Source organism: Prorops nasuta, unplaced genomic scaffold (assembly GCF_024137725.1).
Source record: "Prorops nasuta isolate Cenicafe-Biocafe unplaced genomic scaffold, Cenicafe_Pnas_1.2 PNAS00035, whole genome shotgun sequence".
NCBI classification, from domain to species: Eukaryota; Metazoa; Arthropoda; class Insecta; order Hymenoptera; family Bethylidae; genus Prorops; species Prorops nasuta.
In genome coordinates, this window is record NW_027116832.1 from 409,910 (window position 1) to 430,286 (window position 20,377).

At 36.8% G+C, this 20,377-nt stretch overlaps 5 protein-coding genes across 5 annotated transcripts; 4 read left to right on the plus strand and 1 right to left on the minus strand.

The window, feature by feature from the left end:
• Positions 1-1,675: 1,675 nt before the first annotated feature.
• Positions 1,676-2,889, plus strand: LOC136783687 (histone-lysine N-methyltransferase SETMAR-like). Its single transcript, XM_066743939.1, has 3 exons — positions 1,676-2,078; positions 2,153-2,355; positions 2,443-2,889. The coding sequence occupies exons 1-3, from the start codon at positions 1,676-1,678 to the stop codon at positions 2,887-2,889; spliced, it is 1,053 nt and encodes a 350-aa protein (XP_066600036.1).
• A 2,662-nt stretch (positions 2,890-5,551) lies between these two features.
• LOC136783688 (uncharacterized) lies at positions 5,552-6,931 on the plus strand. Its single transcript, XM_066743940.1, has 2 exons — positions 5,552-6,156; positions 6,274-6,931. Exons 1-2 carry the CDS (start codon positions 5,552-5,554, stop codon positions 6,929-6,931), a joined length of 1,263 nt encoding a protein of 420 aa, XP_066600037.1.
• Positions 6,932-7,012: 81 nt separating this feature from the next.
• Positions 7,013-8,785, plus strand: LOC136783689 (uncharacterized). Its single transcript, XM_066743941.1, has one exon. The coding sequence runs from the start codon at positions 7,013-7,015 to the stop codon at positions 8,783-8,785; it is 1,773 nt and encodes a 590-aa protein (XP_066600038.1).
• Positions 8,786-8,851: 66 nt separating this feature from the next.
• On the plus strand, positions 8,852-10,876 carry LOC136783690 (uncharacterized). Its single transcript, XM_066743943.1, has one exon. It carries the CDS (start codon positions 8,852-8,854, stop codon positions 10,874-10,876), a length of 2,025 nt encoding a protein of 674 aa, XP_066600040.1.
• A 1,666-nt stretch (positions 10,877-12,542) lies between these two features.
• On the minus strand, positions 12,543-14,774 carry LOC136783691 (protein FAM200A-like). The gene has a single exon (XM_066743944.1). It carries the CDS (start codon positions 14,772-14,774, stop codon positions 12,543-12,545), a length of 2,232 nt encoding a protein of 743 aa, XP_066600041.1.
• Between the last annotated feature and the right edge of the window lie 5,603 nt (positions 14,775-20,377).

Genomic DNA, 20,377 nt, shown 5'->3' on the forward strand with positions numbered 1-20,377 from the left:
ACCAGTCTCCATTTGTTAACTGGTGCTCTCTCTCTCTCTCTCTCTCTCTCTCTCTCCGTCTATTTAATATGGAGATGCAGAGCTTTACTATCTTTTCCGCACCACCTAGAGGTAGATAGCAAGGCGCGTTTTTTTTTAAGTGGTTTCCCCGGTAGGCCTAATCCACTATACTAATTTATAAATGTTCGAATTGCCTTCCTCTTTGTTGAACGCAGAGTTCAGCTCTTCGAACAATGTCGCGCGTTGCTCGGTGCACCATGTCGGACGTGAGTGTTTGGAAGGCCGCAATAATTGCTGCACGAACCTCCTCTTCTCTACCCCCACGTTCATTTTCCACCAGATTCTTAATATGTCCCCATAAAAAGAAATCCAGTGGAGTTAAGTCTGGGGACCGAGCCGGCCAGGTGATCGGGCCACCACGACCCATCCACCTGTCGGGAAATTGCGCATCTAATGTGGTACGGGTATTTCTATGAAAGTGTGCAGGAGCTCCGTCATGTTGGAAAATCATGTTTTCCCGCACGAGCAGAGGCACATCTTCCAACAACAACGGTAGTTGCTCTTGTAGAAATTCCACATACTTCTCTCCATCTAATTTAGGTGGGAAGAAAACTGGTCCTATCTGAAAACAGAAAAAATATAATAATTTTAAAAAATGAATCAAACATCCAATAATTTATTCAATCAATTAAAATAGGTGTCTACTTACAACCCGGTCTCCAATCAGTCCAGCCCACACGTTGATTTTCCATTTATATTGGAAGGCGCCAACTCGGGTTGCGTGGGGATTTTCTTTTGCCCAAAAAACATAATTTTTTGAATCGAATACGCCATTAGGCGTAAATGTGGACTCGTCCGTCCACAATATCTGGTCTGGGAATCCACTATCCCGCCTGCATTGTGCCAAGAATCCTACAGAAAAAAAAGAAGCATGAAACAATACAGTTTTAAGCAGCTATAGTATCTCAAATTATGTCAACACATACCCATGCAGAAATTTACTCTTGGCTGCCAATCCCTTGGTAGCAATTGATGCACTCGCTGCATATGAAAAGGATGCAAGGCGTTTTTTCGTAGAATACGCCATGCCGTTGATATTGGCGTATTGAAGATGCGTGAAATTTGCCTCACGCTCGACCTAGGATTTTCTTCCACATACTCCAGTACTCTTAATGCAAGCTCGGGGTCTGCACAGCTACGATTCCTTGAAAATTCGTGCACTTTTCCCGTGGCCTTGAAATTTTTTACCACCCTAAGGATGACCTTGTGGTCAGGGTGTCTCCGCGTAGGAAATCTCTCTTTGTAGATTTGTACAGCTCTACGCGCACTTTGCTTAGCTTCCCCGTAAGCAAAAATCATGTCAACGTATTCGTTTTTCGTAAAGATCATGGTTGTTGCTCGGTCAAAATCTATCACAGACTACGAGAAGCAAAGTGTTTTGATTTAAAACGTCAACTTTTAGCGGCGAAAGATAAAGGATTGTTATTGAAAACTAACTAGGTGCGCGGTATCTTTGATTCTTCAATGTTTCTTGCGATATAAAGGAATCAAAGATACCGCGCACCTAGTTAGTTTTCAATAACAATCCTTTATCTTTCGCCGTTAAAAGTTGACGTTTTAAATCAAAACACTTTGCTTCTCGTAGTCTGTGATAGATTTTGACCGAGCAACAACCATGATCTTTACGAAAAACGAATACGTTGACATGATTTTTGCTTACGGGGAAGCTAAGCAAAGTGCGCGTAGAGCTGTACAAATCTACAAAGAGAGATTTCCTACGCGGAGACACCCTGACCACAAGGTCATCCTTAGGGTGGTAACAAATTTCAAGGCCACGGGAAAAGTGCACGAATTTTCAAGGAATCGTAGCTGTGCAGACCCCGAGCTTGCATTAAGAGTACTGGAGTATGTGGAAGAAAATCCTAGGTCGAGCGTGAGGCAAATTTCACGCATCTTCAATACGCCAATATCAACGGCATGGCGTATTCTACGAAAAAACGCCTTGCATCCTTTTCATATGCAGCGAGTGCATCAATTGCTACCAAGGGATTGGCAGCCAAGAGTAAATTTCTGCATGGGTATGTGTTGACATAATTTGAGATACTATAGCTGCTTAAAACTGTATTGTTTCATGCTTCTTTTTTTTCTGTAGGATTCTTGGCACAATGCAGGCGGGATAGTGGATTCCCAGACCAGATATTGTGGACGGACGAGTCCACATTTACGCCTAATGGCGTATTCAATTCAAAAAATTATGTTTTTTGGGCAAAAGAAAATCCCCACGCAACCCGAGTTGGCGCCTTCCAATATAAATGGAAAATCAACGTGTGGGCTGGACTGATTGGAGACCGGGTTGTAAGTAGACACCTATTTTAATTGATTGAATAAATTATTGGATGTTTGATTCATTTTTTAAAATTATTATATTTTTTCTGTTTTCAGATAGGACCAGTTTTCTTCCCACCTAAATTAGATGGAGAGAAGTATGTGGAATTTCTACAAGAGCAACTACCGTTGTTGTTGGAAGATGTGCCTCTGCTCGTGCGGGAAAACATGATTTTCCAACATGACGGAGCTCCTGCACACTTTCATAGAAATACCCGTACCACATTAGATGCGCAATTTCCCGACAGGTGGATGGGTCGTGGTGGCCCGATCACCTGGCCGGCTCGGTCCCCAGACTTAACTCCACTGGATTTCTTTTTATGGGGACATATTAAGAATCTGGTGGAAAATGAACGTGGGGGTAGAGAAGAGGAGGTTCGTGCAGCAATTATTGCGGCCTTCCAAACACTCACGTCCGACATGGTGCACCGAGCAACGCGCGACATTGTTCGAAGAGCTGAACTCTGCGTTCAACAAAGAGGAAGGCAATTCGAACATTTATAAATTAGTATAGTGGATTAGGCCTACCGGGGAAACCACTTAAAAAAAAACGCGCCTTGCTATCTACCTCTAGGTGGTGCGGAAAAGATAGTAAAGCTCTGCATCTCCATATTAAATAGACGGAGAGAGAGAGAGAGAGAGAGAGAGAGAGAGCACCAGTTAACAAATGGAGACTGGTGGACTTGAGTCATATACGGGTAGCGGGGGGAGGCAATACGCTAGGCGTATCGTAGACCTGCGTATAGCTCTATCCTTCTCCCACTCATCCTCTCTTTTGCTCGCTCTCCGGCCTATTACGTACGTCTGCCCCCTCCACGCGCTCCTCAGTCTTATTACTGACTTTCTGAGCTGGGGCGCCGTACGTGAAACACCCTGTATATTTATTATCAAATTCAGAATTTTTTACAAGGCCCATCCACTATCGCGTTCTTGAAATTCCTCCAGAGATTTTAGAATTAGATTCATAAGATTATTCATATACCACTTCTCCAAATCGCTGCTATTCAATAGAGTTTTATTTCTTGTTTGAGAAATTTTAACATCCAGTTCATATTTATTCATATTAGTTATCTTTATACAATTATATTCTTCAAATAAAATGTAATAATATCAATTACCATTTCTGTAATATCAAATAAAAATTAGTATGGATCAACGTGTAGAATATTTATTATTAAACCAGGAATAATTCTATTTTCAAAAGCAGATTCTATATTTTCCTAACGAAAAACATTATTTAATGATGATTTTTTCATTTCACTATTACTACCACTATTACCACCACCACCAGACCAAAAATTATATAATAATATTTTCTTATAACTTTTAAATTTTTTATTTTTCGCCAAAATATGTTGTTGTAATCCTTTACTTATTATGTTTTTTTCTCGTTGACACTTTTCAAATTTTTTTATTTCATCTGTTTTCTCCAAAGTCATTATTTTGTAAAAAGTCCCCTAATCCACATCAAGTTTTTTCATTAATTCAAGAAAATCTTCGGTTGTAGCATCCTCGAATAAGTTAAAATTTTGTTTAAAAACTCATAATCCATGTTCATAGACTTTACTATTCGATAAATCTAATAACATGCCACCATTATTTTCGATGTTTTCATTATCAATTGTAACACGGAAAATTCTTTTGCCTTGCTACATGAATTACTTTTGATTTTTAAACACCGCACACAAACAAGGTTTCGCTCGATCCCGGGTGGCGGCGCTGTGACTCGTGCACAGCTTCCGCGATCGCCTGGTCGCCCGAAACTGAGGCGCAGACACACCACCCACACGGAAAGTTCTCCTTCCTTAGGCGATCAGCTGGGCTGCTAGAGAAGGATAGCGACTATTATATTCTCCCTCTCTTTCTCTTCTAAGTTTAATTCGACTAATTTATGACTCTCCAAATAAAATCTCCTCGATCAATATTTTTGTTTAGCTGATCAGCTGGGCCGCTGGAGAAAGATAGCGACTGTTGTCTTCTCGCTCTCATTCTCTACTCAGTTTAATCCGATTAATTTATGACCCTGCAAGTAATTATTGATAGAAGTATTTATTTTTCTGAACGCTGTGGGGCTTGGAAAAATATAATTTCTTTCAAGCTAACCTGGAGAAAACGCTTAACAAATTTTCAATGTATACGTTTTAAAGGGAAAAATTTGTAATTTATTTCTGTAAAGTTAATAAAAGCATAAGCATAAATTACAATAACATATAGCAGTACAAAAGACTTCTTAAATTTAAGAGAATTGAAGAACTTGTAATGCTCCTTGTTCGGAAGTATTGCATTTATGTTTTTGGGTTTCGTTCCGAAGGATCACGTGGTCTGACCTCAGCGCTCACTAGAGCTAGTTCGGGGAGTTTCGCTAAGGCCGAAGTCAAGAAAGGTGGTGGGGAGTCTGAGCTTGAGAACACACTTCATTGCGAGCCTGCGTATTATTACATTGCGTTATGACTGATTTGTAATTCGATTATTGTCATAATATTCAATAGTGGTTAAGAGTTTCTATTTATCAGTGTATGGACTATCTTAAAATAGTGAAAGATTTGTAACGGGTTTCCACCAAGTTCGTGGTTTTTTCCCGCATTGTTGGTTCAAAGTGAAAAAAAGGGTTTCCACCACGTCCGTGGTTTTCCCTCAAATTGAGAGGAGACAAATACAAAATAGTTCACCATAGAGCAAGTGTTTAATTTTATATATTTATATTTATATAGATATCCTTTCCTTGGCCCCAGAAAACTTTCTGACTATAACACTGAAATTGAACATCATATATTTGTAGTAACGAACATTCATTTTGGACCTTCGAGCCGGATAGTCAGGGAGGTTTGTGGTGATCGTCGGGGACAGGATTTGCTAAGATTCAGTGAAACGTTCATAGTATTGATTAATAACAATTAGTATTTTACGTAAGTAATATTGTGATACAATTGTGATTAAAATTCGCGTAAAATTTAGATTTAATTTGCATATTGTATTGCCTTAGTAAGCATAAGAAAAGTGTATTGTTTTGTTTGACAATCTCGAGCGCATAGCGTTTGAGGTTTTTAGTTTGGCTAATCGGCCCAAATGTGTGCGGCGAAACCCCCTTCCCCCCGCGCTACTACGACTCTTAGTAGAGTTCTTAGCAAATGAAAGTTTGTTGTTTGAGCGTCGGTATCCTTTCATGATGGCTCCTGTTGCGACACGCAAGCTTATTCTGCAGCAACGCGATCGAGCCAACAACATTTCTTGTATACTTCCAGCCTTTCGTAGTATAGAGAAAACACGTATAACGGGGTCTTTGATACGAGATCGGTTAAAAAAGCTTCATAGTTATTGGTCTGAATTCTGCAAATTACATGAGGAGATTATTACAAGAGATGACGCTATTGAGGATCCTTATGTTACCGAATCGTTTTATGCTAATACCGAAAGTACACGTGATACTTGTAATGACGAGCTTACAAGTTTATTAAATAAACTACCAGATGATGAGGAAGCCATGACATCTACTTCATCACGGGTTAGTCTTAATGCCGATGCGGGTCAAGCTCTTTGTCAGAATTTACATCTGCCGAAGATACATTTACCTCACTTTACGGGTAAATATGAGGACTGGGAAGCTTTTGAAAATCGATTCACTTCGCTGATTCATAATAAAGCCCAGTTACCAAATGTAGTTAAACTGCAGTATTTGTTAGGGTGTTTGCGCGAATCAGCTGCGGATTTTGTAAAAGATGTGGCTGTAACCGACGCGAACTATGAATCAACTTGGAATGCTTTGAAGGAACGGTTTTCCAATCTCCGTTTATAGGTCTATCACCTTACTCTGTCTCTCATCAAAACGTCACCTCTTGGGAAAGAGTCGGCAATAGGTCTAAGATCATTGGTTGACGATATTACACACAGAGTACGTATGCTAGGGAATCTCGGCCGACCAGTCGAACAATGGGACGATTTACTAGTAGTTATAATAAGTGAACGTCTTGATCCGGTAACGCGAAAGGCTTGGGAAACTTACCTTAGCACCAGAGGAATGCATGCCGAAATCGAAGCTGGTGTTGGTTTCTCGCGCAAAAGACCTCCTACTTATAAGGAGATAATAGATTTTCTAGAGGGTACTATACAGGCGCTCATCACCGTTGAATCCGAATCCGCGTCCGATAAAGCTTCCCAGAATAAACAATTATCGGGCAATAAAATTAGAGGATCGGTAAAAGCACACCATTCCGGGGTAAAGTCGAAAGTAAAGTGCCAGTTTTCGAATGCTGCGAATTCTAACACTTTAAAATGTCCATTGTGTAATATGAACCATTATATAGGACGATGCGACAATTTCAAAACTATGAAAAGCACTGAACGACATAACGAGATTCGCAGGTTAGGTTTATGCTTTAACTGCTTAGGTCGCCACCAAGTTCGTAACGGTAATTCAAAACGAGGCTGTAAGAAATGCCAGGGTAATCATCATACCCTTTTGCACAATGATAATTATCAAGATCGTCCTACTACGAGCGCGAAGTTCGCACTTCCTTCGGAAGAACAAACTACATCAAAAACTGACTGACTAGTACCGATCTCGTCGCTGACCGCCAAAATAAATTTCGAGAATAGAATTCCTCTGTTACCAACCATACAAACAGCTCTTATGGGTGCTAATGGTCAACGAATACGAGTACGAGCACTTCTTGACCAGGGATCAGAGATATCATTTATATCGGAATCCCTGGTGCAATCTCTTGGTCTTGTTCGCCAACGAGTGCATATTCCGATTATTGGTATCGGTTCCGCAAAGAAAATTACAGCACGTTATTGTGTTTCATTTCGCCTTATTTCGGCTATTGAACAAAATTCTAAATTCGATTTCGATGCACTAGTTTTAGTCAAACCCGCAGGACGACTCCCTTCAGGCGAATTGTCATTTTCGGATTTGTCTCTGTTCGCAAATTTACCTTGGGCTGACCCAAGTTTTTATAAGCCTGGAGATATAGACATGATCTTGGGAGTGGATGTTTATGCCACAATTTTGAGAAATGGTTTGCAGCATCTTGCTATTCATAATGCTATTGCCCAGAACACAGCTTTCGGTTGGGTATTTTCAGGCCAGATTCAGGGAGCTACATCTTGTAATTCAGCATGTATTCCCAGAGCCTCTTGTCTAATTGCACACAGTTCTGTAAAAGACGATTTAGTTGACATTCTGAAACGATTCTGGTCTGTTGAAGAGGTTCCGACATCTCAACACTCACTTAGTCTTGAGGATGAGATGTGCGAGAGTTTATTTGCAAGAACACATTTGCGTGATTCTAATGGTCGCTACATGGTAAGACTGCCGCTTAAAACAGAACCTCCGCTGGTTGGTGAAAGTACTAGACGCTTAGCGTTTAATTCTTTTATAGCATTAACTCGAAAATTCAACCGTGACCCAAAGCTTGCTAGTGAATATTGCCAGTTCATGAAAGAATATGAGGAATTGGGTCATATGTGTCTCATTCCAGAAAATGAGATAGCATCTACTAGAACATGGTATTTACCTCATCATGCGGTGATGCGATGGGATGCACGGGGACCTAAAATTAGAGTAGTTTTTGACGCCTCTAGGCGTACTGCTGAACAACATAGCTTAAATGAGTTTCTTCTTTCTGGACCATCTCTACAGAGTGACCTCCCTCTCATTCTAATTAATTGGAGACAATTTAGTTATGTGTTTACAGCCGATATCATAAAAATGTTCCGGCAGATTGGAACTAACAGTTTGGATCAGGATTTGCAACGCATTCTATGGTCCCCAATTCCAGGTCAGGCTCCTCGCGATTATCGCCTGACAACGGTCACTTATGGTACTGCCTCAGCTCCGTATTTAGCCATTAGAACTCTTATTCAGTTGGCTACTGACGAAGGTCATCGATTTCCACTCGGTGCCCAATGTCTACTTCGACAAACTTATGTGGACGATATCTTTTCTGGGGCTGAAAATCTTGACGATGGAAAGGAAATTAGAAATCAACTTATTGCTATTTTAAAATCTGCTGGAATTGAGCTGGATAAATGGGCTGCGAATGCCTCTGATCTTCTACCAGAATCTTCCATTGTTCAAAATAATGATCTCAGTAAACTGATTGGTACAGACCAAACAGTTAAAACTTTAGGCCTTCTTTGGAATCCTGAGCTTGATTCTTTTGGATTTAACTTTCATAAATTACCATCTCTTACACAAGAAATGACTAAACGCGAAATATTGTCTTGCACGGCTCGGTTATTTGATCCTTTAGGATGGTTAGCCCCAGTGTTAATTCGTGCAAAGATTTTGCTTCAAGATCTTTGGATGCTTAAAATAGACTGGGACACCCCCCTTCCTCCGGATATTCTTAAAAGATGGAATTCATATTGTGGGGCTCTTTCAGGAGTTACTGAGATTTAAGTAAATAGATGGTTGGGATCGTTTTCTGGTGGTAAATGCGAATTACACGGATTCGCAGACGCGTCAATGCGTGCCTATGCTGCAGCAGTCTATCTTCGAATTACCAACAGTTCTGGAGAAAGTCAAGTTTCTTTACTGATAGCTAAATCTAAGGTGGCTCCGGTAAAAACCATCAGTATACCGAATTTGGAATTATGTGGAGCGGTTTTGCTAGTCAAGATTTTTAAGTACATTCAGCGACTAGAATCTTTACAAAATCTTCACGTAACTTGCTGGTCTGACAGTCGGGACTCGCTAGCCTGGATTAGGAAACACCCTTCTCATTGGAAGGTGTTTGTGGCAAATAGGGTATCTTACATTCAGGTCGAACTTCCCTCAGCAGTCTGGAAGTACGTCCCGTCGCGGGACAATCCGGCTGACCTTGCCACAAGGGGTTTGGACCCCTGCAGTCTTAGAGAATCAGCTATTTGGTGGCATGGACCAAGTTGGTTGCAAGAATCGGCTGAGAATTGGCCTGAGCAACTGATAACTGTTACGCCTTCTGATAAATGCACTAAAACTTTCGTTGTGAAACAAGGGAATGACGAAGACGCTTTATTGAGACGATTCTCGTCTCTTTCTAAACTTATTAGGGTGACAGCTGTTTGCATACGATTCTTTAATAATTGCAAGCGTTTGAAATTTAAATTTGAAAGGCATACTGGGTTTTTAACCTATCACGAAATTGAGAATGCTCGTATAGCGATAATTCGTTTGGTTCAAGCAACTGCATTTAAGGATGAATTGGTTTGCATGAAAAATGGTCGTGGCATTGCTAAACGTAGCGCACTTTACAAATTACATCCTTTCCTAGATGACAATGGGATTATTAGAGTAGGGGGACGTCTCATACACTCGGCGCTTCCATTTCCCGCAAAGCATCCACCGATTTTGCCAAAAATGTCTAGTTTAAGTCAACTTTACATTCGATACGCTCATCGTTCAGCACTTCATGCGAGACCAACGCTTACTTTAGGAATATTACTTCAAAAGGTTTGGATATTAGGAGCAATTGGACTTGTAAAATGCCACGTTCGCTCATGTGTCCGTTGCTTTCGCATCCGGCCACGAGCTGGCACGCAACTTATGGGTGACTTACCCTCCTCAAGAGTAACTCCAACACGGCCATTCAGCACCACCGGATTAGATTATGCTGGACCGTTTAAACTGCGCTTTGCAAAAGGAAGAGGACAACGAAGTTACAAGGAGTATATTGCCCTTTTCATTTGTTTCGCTACTAAAGCTATACACCTGGAAGCAGTAAGCGATCTCACTACGCAATCCTTCCTAGCTGCCTTCCGCCGCTTCTCAAGTCGACGTGGCATATGTCTAAGGATTTATAGCGATAACGGCACGAATTTTCAAGGAGCGGACAAAGAATTAAGAGCCTTATTCAAGTCATCTTCAGAATTCTATCAACATATTGGCAAAGAATTGGCAGAGCAAGGTATCATATGGGAGTTCATTCCTCCTAACTCTCCGCATTTTGGAGGCTTATGGGAGGCTGGTGTCAAAGCCACGAAGCATCATCTCATTAGGATTATCGGAGAACATTCTCTTACATTTGAAGAGTTCGCTACCATTTTATCCGAAATAGAGGCCTGCCTTAATTCCAGACCACTCTGCCCTTTAACAGGAGATGTTGAAGATTTACAGGCTCTAACTCCATCGCACTTTCTGATAGGAGGTTCGTCCAGCCTGATTCCAGATATACCACTAACTGACCTTCCAGAAAATCGTCTGAACCGTTTCCAACTTTTGACACGAATTCAACAAAATTTTTGGAAGAGATGGTCGCGGGAATACTTGCACCATTTGCAAGAGCGTACCAAATGGCGAGGAGATAATGAAAATTATGCTGTAGGACAACTAGTAGTAATTCAAGATGACCGTTATCCATCTGCTAAGTGGCCTTTAGGTCGTATCTTAGAAACACATCCTGGTAAGGATGGTCTTGTGAGAGTAGTCACTGTTAAGACTGCTACAACGATATTAAAACGACCAATTGTAAAATTAAGCCCATTACCAATACCTAAGGAACAAGAAAAATAAGGCATGCGGTTAAAATAGTAGTTATTTACTTGTATTCATATTCGTCACTTTGACGAAGGCGGGCGGGATGTTCGGAAGTATTGCATTTATGTTTTTGGGTTTCGTTCCGAAGGATCACGTGGTCTGACCTCAGCGCTCACTAGAGCTAGTTCGGGGAGTTTCGCTAAGGCCGAAGTCAAGAAAGGTGGTGGGGAGTCTGAACTTGAGAACACACTTCATTGCGAGCCTTAGAGCGTATTATTACATTGCGTTATGACTGATTTGTAATTCGATTATTGTCATAATATTCAATAGTGGTTAAGAATTTCTATTTATCAGTGTATGGACTATCTTAAAATAGTGAAAGATTTGTAACGGGTTTCCACCAAGTTCGTGGTTTTTTCCCGCATTGTTGGTTCAAAGTGAAAAAAAGGCCTTCCACCACGTCCGTGGTTTTCCCTCAAATTGAGAGGAGACAAATACAAAATAGTTCACCATAGAGCAAGTGTTTAATTTTACATATTTATATTTATATAGATATCCTTTCCTTGGCCCCAGAAAACTTTCTGACTATAACACTGAAATTGAACATCATATATTTGTAGTAACGAACATTCACTCCTTTATGTATATATATTTTCAGTCGGATATATAAATGTAATTACTATCAGACTTTTCTTACCTAAATATGTATTTCGCTGACTAGAGTAAATTTATATTATGTAATTACCTCTTCGACGATTCAATACAAACATATGATCTAAGACTTATTGTATTTGGCTAACGAATGTACATATGTAGCGTTGAAACATGTAACTCTTCCATGTAATTTCTGCGTTCCATTGTGATGATTCTGTAATAGATTTCATGCATTTATTTCTTGTTTACTTTCTCGAAATAAATATGTATTGTAATATAATATCTGTGTTATCATTGTATTATAATCCTTACATTTAAGTATTTATATATGTACACATCCAATTTATCTATAGGAAAATTGATGCAATCACTAATCCTTTATAGAGAAAAATATTGCATAAAATAAATATGCTATTATATAATAAAATTACTTACTTCAGCATTTTTGTTTACGACTACGATAATTTATGAAATAAGTCATGTGAAATTTGTGGGTAGTTATTTCAAAACAAAAATGATTTTTTTTTTTTTTTTTAAGGGAAAAATGCGTCTTAGCACACTAAGTAACACGGGAAGATACAGTTACTGAAAAAATTGATCGTATATGACGAGAAAAATACAAATTTCTATCATTCAATATTTCAAATTATTTTGTGCAACGAATATATACTTATTGCATTGCTATTATGCAATTATTAGTAATAAATATTTATTTATTAACGATAAAATATATTGAAATATTGGATGAAAAATATTTATAAATTTTTCATATTGATAGGTCAAAATTCCATAGTAATTGTATATTGCAACCGTTTACTGAGTAGTGTGGGACTCACTATCTCCATGCCTGTGCCGTTTAACATATTCAAGACAGAGAACAATGTTTACAAATGAATGTAATTCACTGCTTATTTATACGATCGTAAATATGTTGAAATCGGGCTACATGGTTCTTATGATAGCACCTATCCACTAAAAAACCCTGAATTCACGAATTGTCGAAACCGTCAGACACTCGATAAATGAAATTGCAAAGCTTGTGATTGCTTTATGTATATCTTGTAATATTTGTCGAACCCGTCAGACATATTTTGCTCTTGTTCTTAAATTTGTCGAATCCGTCAGACATTTTTTCATTCGGTGTTAAGTAAATCATCTTCGTCATCATCGTCGTCATTTTGTACGCGTGAATGGTCAAAGTTCTTTCATTCTCTATATAACTTTTTGCATATAAATTACTTCTTTCCGTTAATTTTAAGTGATTCTTATTTATTGGCATTGTAATGCTATCACTGTTTGTACACTTTAAGTAATTCTTAATTACGCAGATTGGATTTAGAGTTGCAGAGCTAATACGATTTCTCTTTTTCGTTTTCACGTCGGGTATTATAGAAAAACAACGTTCCGCTTCTGCATTTGAATGTGGCAGGGATCGGACTATATTTAAAAGAGATTTTAATTGAGGATACTTTTCCTTTCCTTCGCATGTAGTTTGCGATATTTTAATCCACATGTCATCGAAAGACATTTTAGACCACGCGTCCTTCTGATTTACCGATTCATTGTTATGTAGAGAAAACCATTCTTGTTTTAATTCAATTTCGTTTCCAATATTGAATAAATTATTAATTTTTAATAATATGGCGGCTGATGAATCACGATCCGAATCGAAAAGAGAGCATTTGTAATCAAGAATTGTTAGGTATTTGAAAAATGGAGCATCGATTGGAAAACGGTTACGGATTTCATCTGCAGCTTTCATTAACAATTTCAAACAATTTTGTTTGATGTGATCAGCTTGCAGTATACTTAAAGTACCTTCTTCCAATTTCTCTTGCAAATAATCCTTACAATCGATACCAATATTTATTTTTTCTATTTCCATAATATTTTGTTCACGCGAAAAAGTTATTGTACGGAAATTGTCTTCATCAATGAGACATTTTAATAATGCAGGTTTCAAGAATTGGCTTAATATGAAAATTAGAAGTTCTACCGATTTCGGCTGTAATAAATGGATTTTTGTATCGCGAGATTGAAACTCTGCATTAAAAGCATTGAATTTATTTAAAACGAAACGCAGAAAATATAAATACGCTTTAGTCTCCGCGTTTTGCATACATTTGTGCAATTCGGTAGCTTGTCTATTGTTTTCTGACGACAGTTCCAACAGAAAATTATTTAACACGTCCCAATTTTCTATTACGCGATCAATACACTTGTGGCGAGTGAGCCACCGAGTTTCGGCGTGTTTCAAAAGATTGATTGTCTTATCCGTGAAACATATATGAAATTCCCGGAAAATTGCCGTTCTTTTAGGGCTACCGTTTATAAAATTTACTATATTTTTCACGAAATCCTCGGGAAACGAAGGAAGCGTTTTACATGCTGCAGATGCAGCAAGTGCTGATACGTGGCATATACACGGAATTGTTATTATTCTCGGATTTTTTTCTAACATTTTTGTACGAAACGATGTATTTTTTCCGATCATAACCGATGCATTGTCGCAGCTCATCGCTATTACTTGAACTAACGGAATTTGTTTCTTAATCAATTCGTTATTAAATGCGGTAATTAATTTTTCCGCTGAACAATCTCTTGCATCAAGATTAATTAGTTGCAAGAGGCGCGCTTGTATCTGTAATGTTATTGGTTCTACGTACCGTACTATTATGGAGAACCATTTTTCATTCGTTATATCCGATGTCTCATCGACGAATACAGAAAACTTTGTATTTTGTAGCGTTTCTGTGAGACTCTTCGTTTCTTCGCGACAAAAGACGTTATTCACAATTTTCGATAATTTGTGACGTCCTAATTTTATGGCTTGAAGGACGTGCGGATCCTTGCCTATAGTTTTAAAAATATCTATCATCGCGGAACTCGATACATACGGATTATTATGTTCTACGAAAAAAGTAGCTAATCTAATTTCAGCCGCCTTTACGCGATCATTAAAATCAATATTTACTTCCTTTTCAACGTCTGAAAAGGTAGTAGAGGTGCCCGGGAGGTTGCGCCATTCAAAATTTTCTGCGTTTCTTTTATGAATACTGGAGTTTTCGTATTTACCGATTTCCGAATGACCGCAATCTAAGGATTTTTTGCAAATTAAACAATGAAACTTACTTTCATTTTCGGGGACCGGTTGTACCCATTTCCTCCAAGACGGATTACTGTCATACCACTGATATTGGAACCTTTTTTTACATCTTGTCTTCTTGTTTTCCGGACTAGAAGATATTTTCATCCTTTTCGGCACCGAACTTGATGACATTTTTCACAGATGCAAAACAGAACTTTTCACTTCTCAACACAAACTTTCAAAATTGATAAGATGCTACCAATTTAAAACGTTTAAGGCAACTGCCCAAGAGACAGCGGCTGTAAGTTCTTTTATACATTTATTATTGTTTACAAATAAAGGCAGCGATACGACTTTTATGGAAAGTAGTTAATTTCAAGACTGTTACATTATAAGCAAGTAATTATTTAAAAAAAAATATTAACTTTTCCGCAAGGATTCGAACCTGCGACCAAAGGTTCAACAGTCCCGCGCCCTAGGTACTCGACCGTTCGCCTTTTTACAGGAATTTAATATATTACGCACACTTTTGAGGATTGAGTGTACTTAGAAATAATGAAGAAACATTTTTCAAATCTTATAGAATTTTTGGATGCTTCAAATTTGCTCTGAATTAAGAATGTCATTATTCATTATTTCATTATCCACGCTTATCTACAAATCTTCAATCGATAGACTGATTCTGAGTGGACATCCGCTATTATATTTTCTGATTTTGCGTACATATTTTAAAATATTATACTTTTTCATGTTTACTAGTAATCAATATTATTTTAGGTAACAAAATTACGTGGAGTGCTGAATTATCTACACCAGTAATTTTATTAAATGCTGGCCTGCTGTATTCCTATATTTTGAAGTAATACTGTTTACACTTTATATACACGGTAGACAGCTAATTACTCACAACAAAAATAAACAGGAGAAAAGCTGATTTCTTAAGAAATCATATACTCCAAACATGTATGATTTCTTAACTCTAAAGTCAGAGAAACAATAGGACACCCTGTATATTTATTTGTAGAAGATACGAATAGACAATATAATCGTTGCTCACTCGTATAACTTGTGACAGTGACAGGTGTCAAAACAACGGAAAATAAAATCATGTAAGTACATTTAAAATTGATATCATATCACTGTAAAATATTAGAATTTATCCCCTTTGTGTTTATTGCATGCAATATTAAATTAGCATAAATTTTGATTTTTTAAAGATTTCTTTTATGAAATTAAATCCAGTAACTTCTATAAAACCAATCTTTTGATCTTCAATCACTTTTAAAATAAATTCATATTAGTACGGTTGACAAAACATAGAACTTTTCAAAATTAACGGAAAAATTATAATTAGCTTTTATATTAATGATTACAATTATTAACAATTAATCTCAGAACCCTTTAAACAAATTATTATTACTATTTATTAATTACTTTTTTGATTTTTCGCAGGGCCATATCGGAAGAAGACTCCATTCTTTGTAAGTAAAAACGCACATTTTACACTAAAGATATTTTAAAATATAATTTTTAAATAATATATAATTATTTTGCAGATACGCAGAGGGAATTAATTCTGCAGCTGTTGGAGCAGAGGGCAGAGGATAGGCGGATCCAGCAGCAGCACCATAAAGATATGGAGAACCAGCAGAAGCTGCTGCTGAACCGCCTAGGCCAACTGCAAGAGCAATTGCGGCAGCAGCACCGCCAGCAGGAGCAGCAGCAGCAAAAGCTGCAAAACTATCAGCTGGAGCTGCAAAAGCTAAGGGCGAAGATGGAGCAGTTGCAGCTCCAGCAGCAGCAGCAGCATCCGCAACAGCAACAACAACCACCTCCGATGCCGCAGCGACAACCCCCGCGGCAGAGGGTGACCCGGCCAGCCCGGGCTGAAAGACCCGGCTATGTTGGTAAGATATGAAGATATTAATTATTAAAAAATGTCAACTTATAAGTCTCAACGAAGAGCAATTTTGGAGGCCGGAATCAATTGTAGTGAAACATTTTTAATTACAGCGATTTGTAATAGTTGTAATATTCAAGACCATGACTAAACGATTTTAATTTTCATTAGCGGACAGAGCCATAAATTTTAATGTTACGATCGACACGTGTTACAATTGATTTCGATCTCCTTACTTTTCATTTAAATAGTTTATTATTTTTACTAAGTAAAGGTTTTTTTTTCTTTTTCAGTTCGCCCATACTCTGCCGGACAATCCCGGAGGCAGTTTTTAAGCCGGGTCCGGGAAGTGAGGGAGGAAGAGCCCCGGGAACTCGCTCGGCCATATGGCCGAGCGAGTATTTTATTATTATTAATATTTCTTTTTTAAATAAATATAATTAAATTGAATTAATGATGTTTCTTATTTATATTACCCCTATAACGTTTCCACATATTATCCTATATTCATAAATAATTTTGACGTACAGATTAGGTTATAATACATATTTATTTCGAGAAAGTAAACAAGAAATAAATGCATGAAATCTATTACAGAATCATCACAATGGAACGCAGAAATTACATGGAAGAGTTACATGTTTCAACGCTACATATGTACATTCGTTAGCCAAATACAATAAGTCTTAGATCATATGTTTGTATTGAATCGTCGAAGAGGTAATTACATAATATAAAATTATTCTAGTCAGCGAAATACATATTTAGGTAAGAAAAGTCTGATAGTAATTACATTTATATATCCGACTGAAAATATATATACATAAAGGAGCATTACAAGTTCTTCAATTCTCTTAAATTTAAGAAGTCTTTTGTACTGCTATATGTTATTGTAATTTATGCTTATGCTTTTATTAACTTTACAGAAATAAATTACAAATTTTTCCCTTTAAAACGTATACATTGAAAATTTGATTAAGCGTTTTCTCCAGGTTAGCTTGAAAGAAATTATATTTTTCCAAGCCCCACAGCGTTCAGAAAAATGAATACTTCTATCAATATTTACTTGCAGGGTCATAAATTAATCGGATTAAACTGAGCAGAGAATGAGAGCGAGAAGACAACAGTCGCTATCTTTCTCCAGCGACCCAGCTGATCTGCTAAACAAAAATATTGATCGAGGAGATTTTATTTGGAGAGTCATAAATTAGTCGAATTAAACTTAGAAGAGAAAAAGAGGGAGAATATAATAGTCGCTATCCTTCTCTAGCAGCCCAGCTGATCGCCTAAGGAAGGAGAACTTTCATCGAGGACTCGCGAGAGTCGCGAAAGACAGAGAGATCTATGTGCACACCCGACATGCACCGAAGTCCACCGAACTCAGCCAATGATTGCTTTACATGCGCCTGCGCTTAAAGCATTAGCGACTCAAGCCGAGTGCAGCAGACTCGGCTCACACGAACAAGACATACGATTGTGTTAGTTCCCTCGAGGAGGTATGGTGGGGATACCGAATTCACACAAGTTCCCATCACTGATATAGATATATATATATATATATATAAATGAGTTGGAGTGGGAGAATAGAGAATAAAGACATGGAGTAAGTCTTTCTATATATCAATAGCTTCATTACCGCCACAATAACATCTATTCTATAGCAACTGTTTAAAACAGTTTTATAAAACTTTCAATCGTGTCTCTCTCTCTCTCTCTCTCTCTCTCTCTCTTCACCTACTAATTTCAAAATGGATAAGTAAGTGTTATTTACTATCAAAATATTATTTTATATTTTTTTTTTAATAACTAATATTTATTTGTTATTTTAGAATTACACATATATTTGATGTAGATGGTTTTACGTGGATAATGAAATTAAATTTAAAGATGCAGCTGTTATAGATATTAATACTGGATTTATATATACAGATAATTTTATGTTAAATGATAATTACTATGCATTACGTAAAGAAGATCAAATAGGTACACTATATTTTTTTTTAAATTTACATTGAATGTTATATAAAGATTAGGGTTTTGAGGAATATGAACAAAGTGATATGAATGATTTTATTTTAAGTAAATTGTAAAAAAAAATTTATGACAAAGAGTCTGCAATAATTGGCTACAAAAGAGGGATTATTGACAAAAAATTATTGAAAAATTTAGGTATAGCGTATGCGAATATTGAAAAAATTAGATGTCTTAAATTTAATGATCTTATAGAATTATATAATTTTCGAGAAACAAAATGTAAATTACATGCTAGAATGTACACTATAAAAAATACAAGAGTTCATTGTCCATTCAAAAAAGTTCAAATAATTAGAAATTGGGTAATAGATAATAAGTAATAATTTAAAAAATAAATTTGTTATAATTATTTCTAATTTTATATATGTATTTTTCTATTATTCTTTAAAATTGTTTTACAAAATAAAATTTTAACATACATATTATTTTATCTTTACAATTTTTTTTCATTAATTTAAAAATGTCCCCATGGTAGTGTATTTACAAAATCATCCATTATAAAACGTTTATGATTGTATGGAGTTAAAGTTATTTTTTCTTCCAAAATACTCTACATTTTGTGCATTTATAATTTATTCTACCTTGTAAACTTACTTTAATATCTCGATTGTATAGACAATCTAAATAATCTTGAAAAGTAATATTTCTTTTTACAACATTTGACGAAATTCCCCTAATTTTCTTTATATCGCATTTATCGAAAACTTGTATGGCATACATTTTTGATCTTAAACCAATAAATTCTTTCATTATATACCCATTATTTTCATCTTTCATCAGCCCAGGCATTTTTTTATTAACCAATGGTATGTTATAAATATTATTTGTTGAATAATCACTGGTATCAAAAATTGTTCTGCAATCTCTTTTAATAGTTTCATAAATATCAAAATGCCTGTAGTGGGATTCTGTAACTCTTAGCGACAACTTTCGGTATCGTTAAGTCCAGTTACCGACAGAAATCGCTAAGTGCGATTCTGTAACTCAGAGTCAGCGATGATTGTCGCTTGTAATGTCGGTACTGTCGGTAACCTACCGAATCCTACCGAATAAACGTACCTTTCCTTTTTAAGAAAACTCTCAGTTCAGTCTTAGTTAAGCGACGGAGTCACGAACAATTGAAGTTAATATAAATTGTACTAAACCGAATCATTTAGCTGAGAATTGATATTTCACTGAGTTTTTTATTGAAAGGAAAACTAATAATATCGTTATAACTTAACAACGACCGAGATAGATGTCGCTAGAGGTTCAACGGTACTAATATAAAATTTATCCGACGAATAACTTTAATAAACCTTTGCTTCTCCTTGCACGCATTCCACCAAAAACTCACAATGCTCGTAATAAATAATATATACCACATCAACTATTATATTGTGAGTGTTTTTGGCCTCAAGTGGGTCAAACCCCTTAACGACAGCTGTCGGTATCGCTAACTACCGACAGTTATCGCTTGCGCTAACGAATGAGCGATTCTGTAACTTTAGCTTTACGACAATAGTCGGTGCAACTCATATTTGTACGATAACGATAAAATTCGTTAAGGTTCTAGGGAAGTTGGTAATATTGGGGTATTTAATACCAACCGAAATAGGAATTTTTGTGTTACTTGACTATATCAATTTTGATTATAGCTATTCTTACTATAGCAAAATTATCATATTTTATTTAAAAGAAGTATTAAAACGTAAGTATACTTTAATTAAAATAAGTATTAAAAATTAATGTTTTAACATTTTTTTGAGTTAGACAATGTACAGTTAGTGCCTGTGTGCTATAGTTAAATAATACAATTAATTCTATATTTTAGAGAAAACCTCTGCATATATATATATATATATATATATTGTAACGTGGT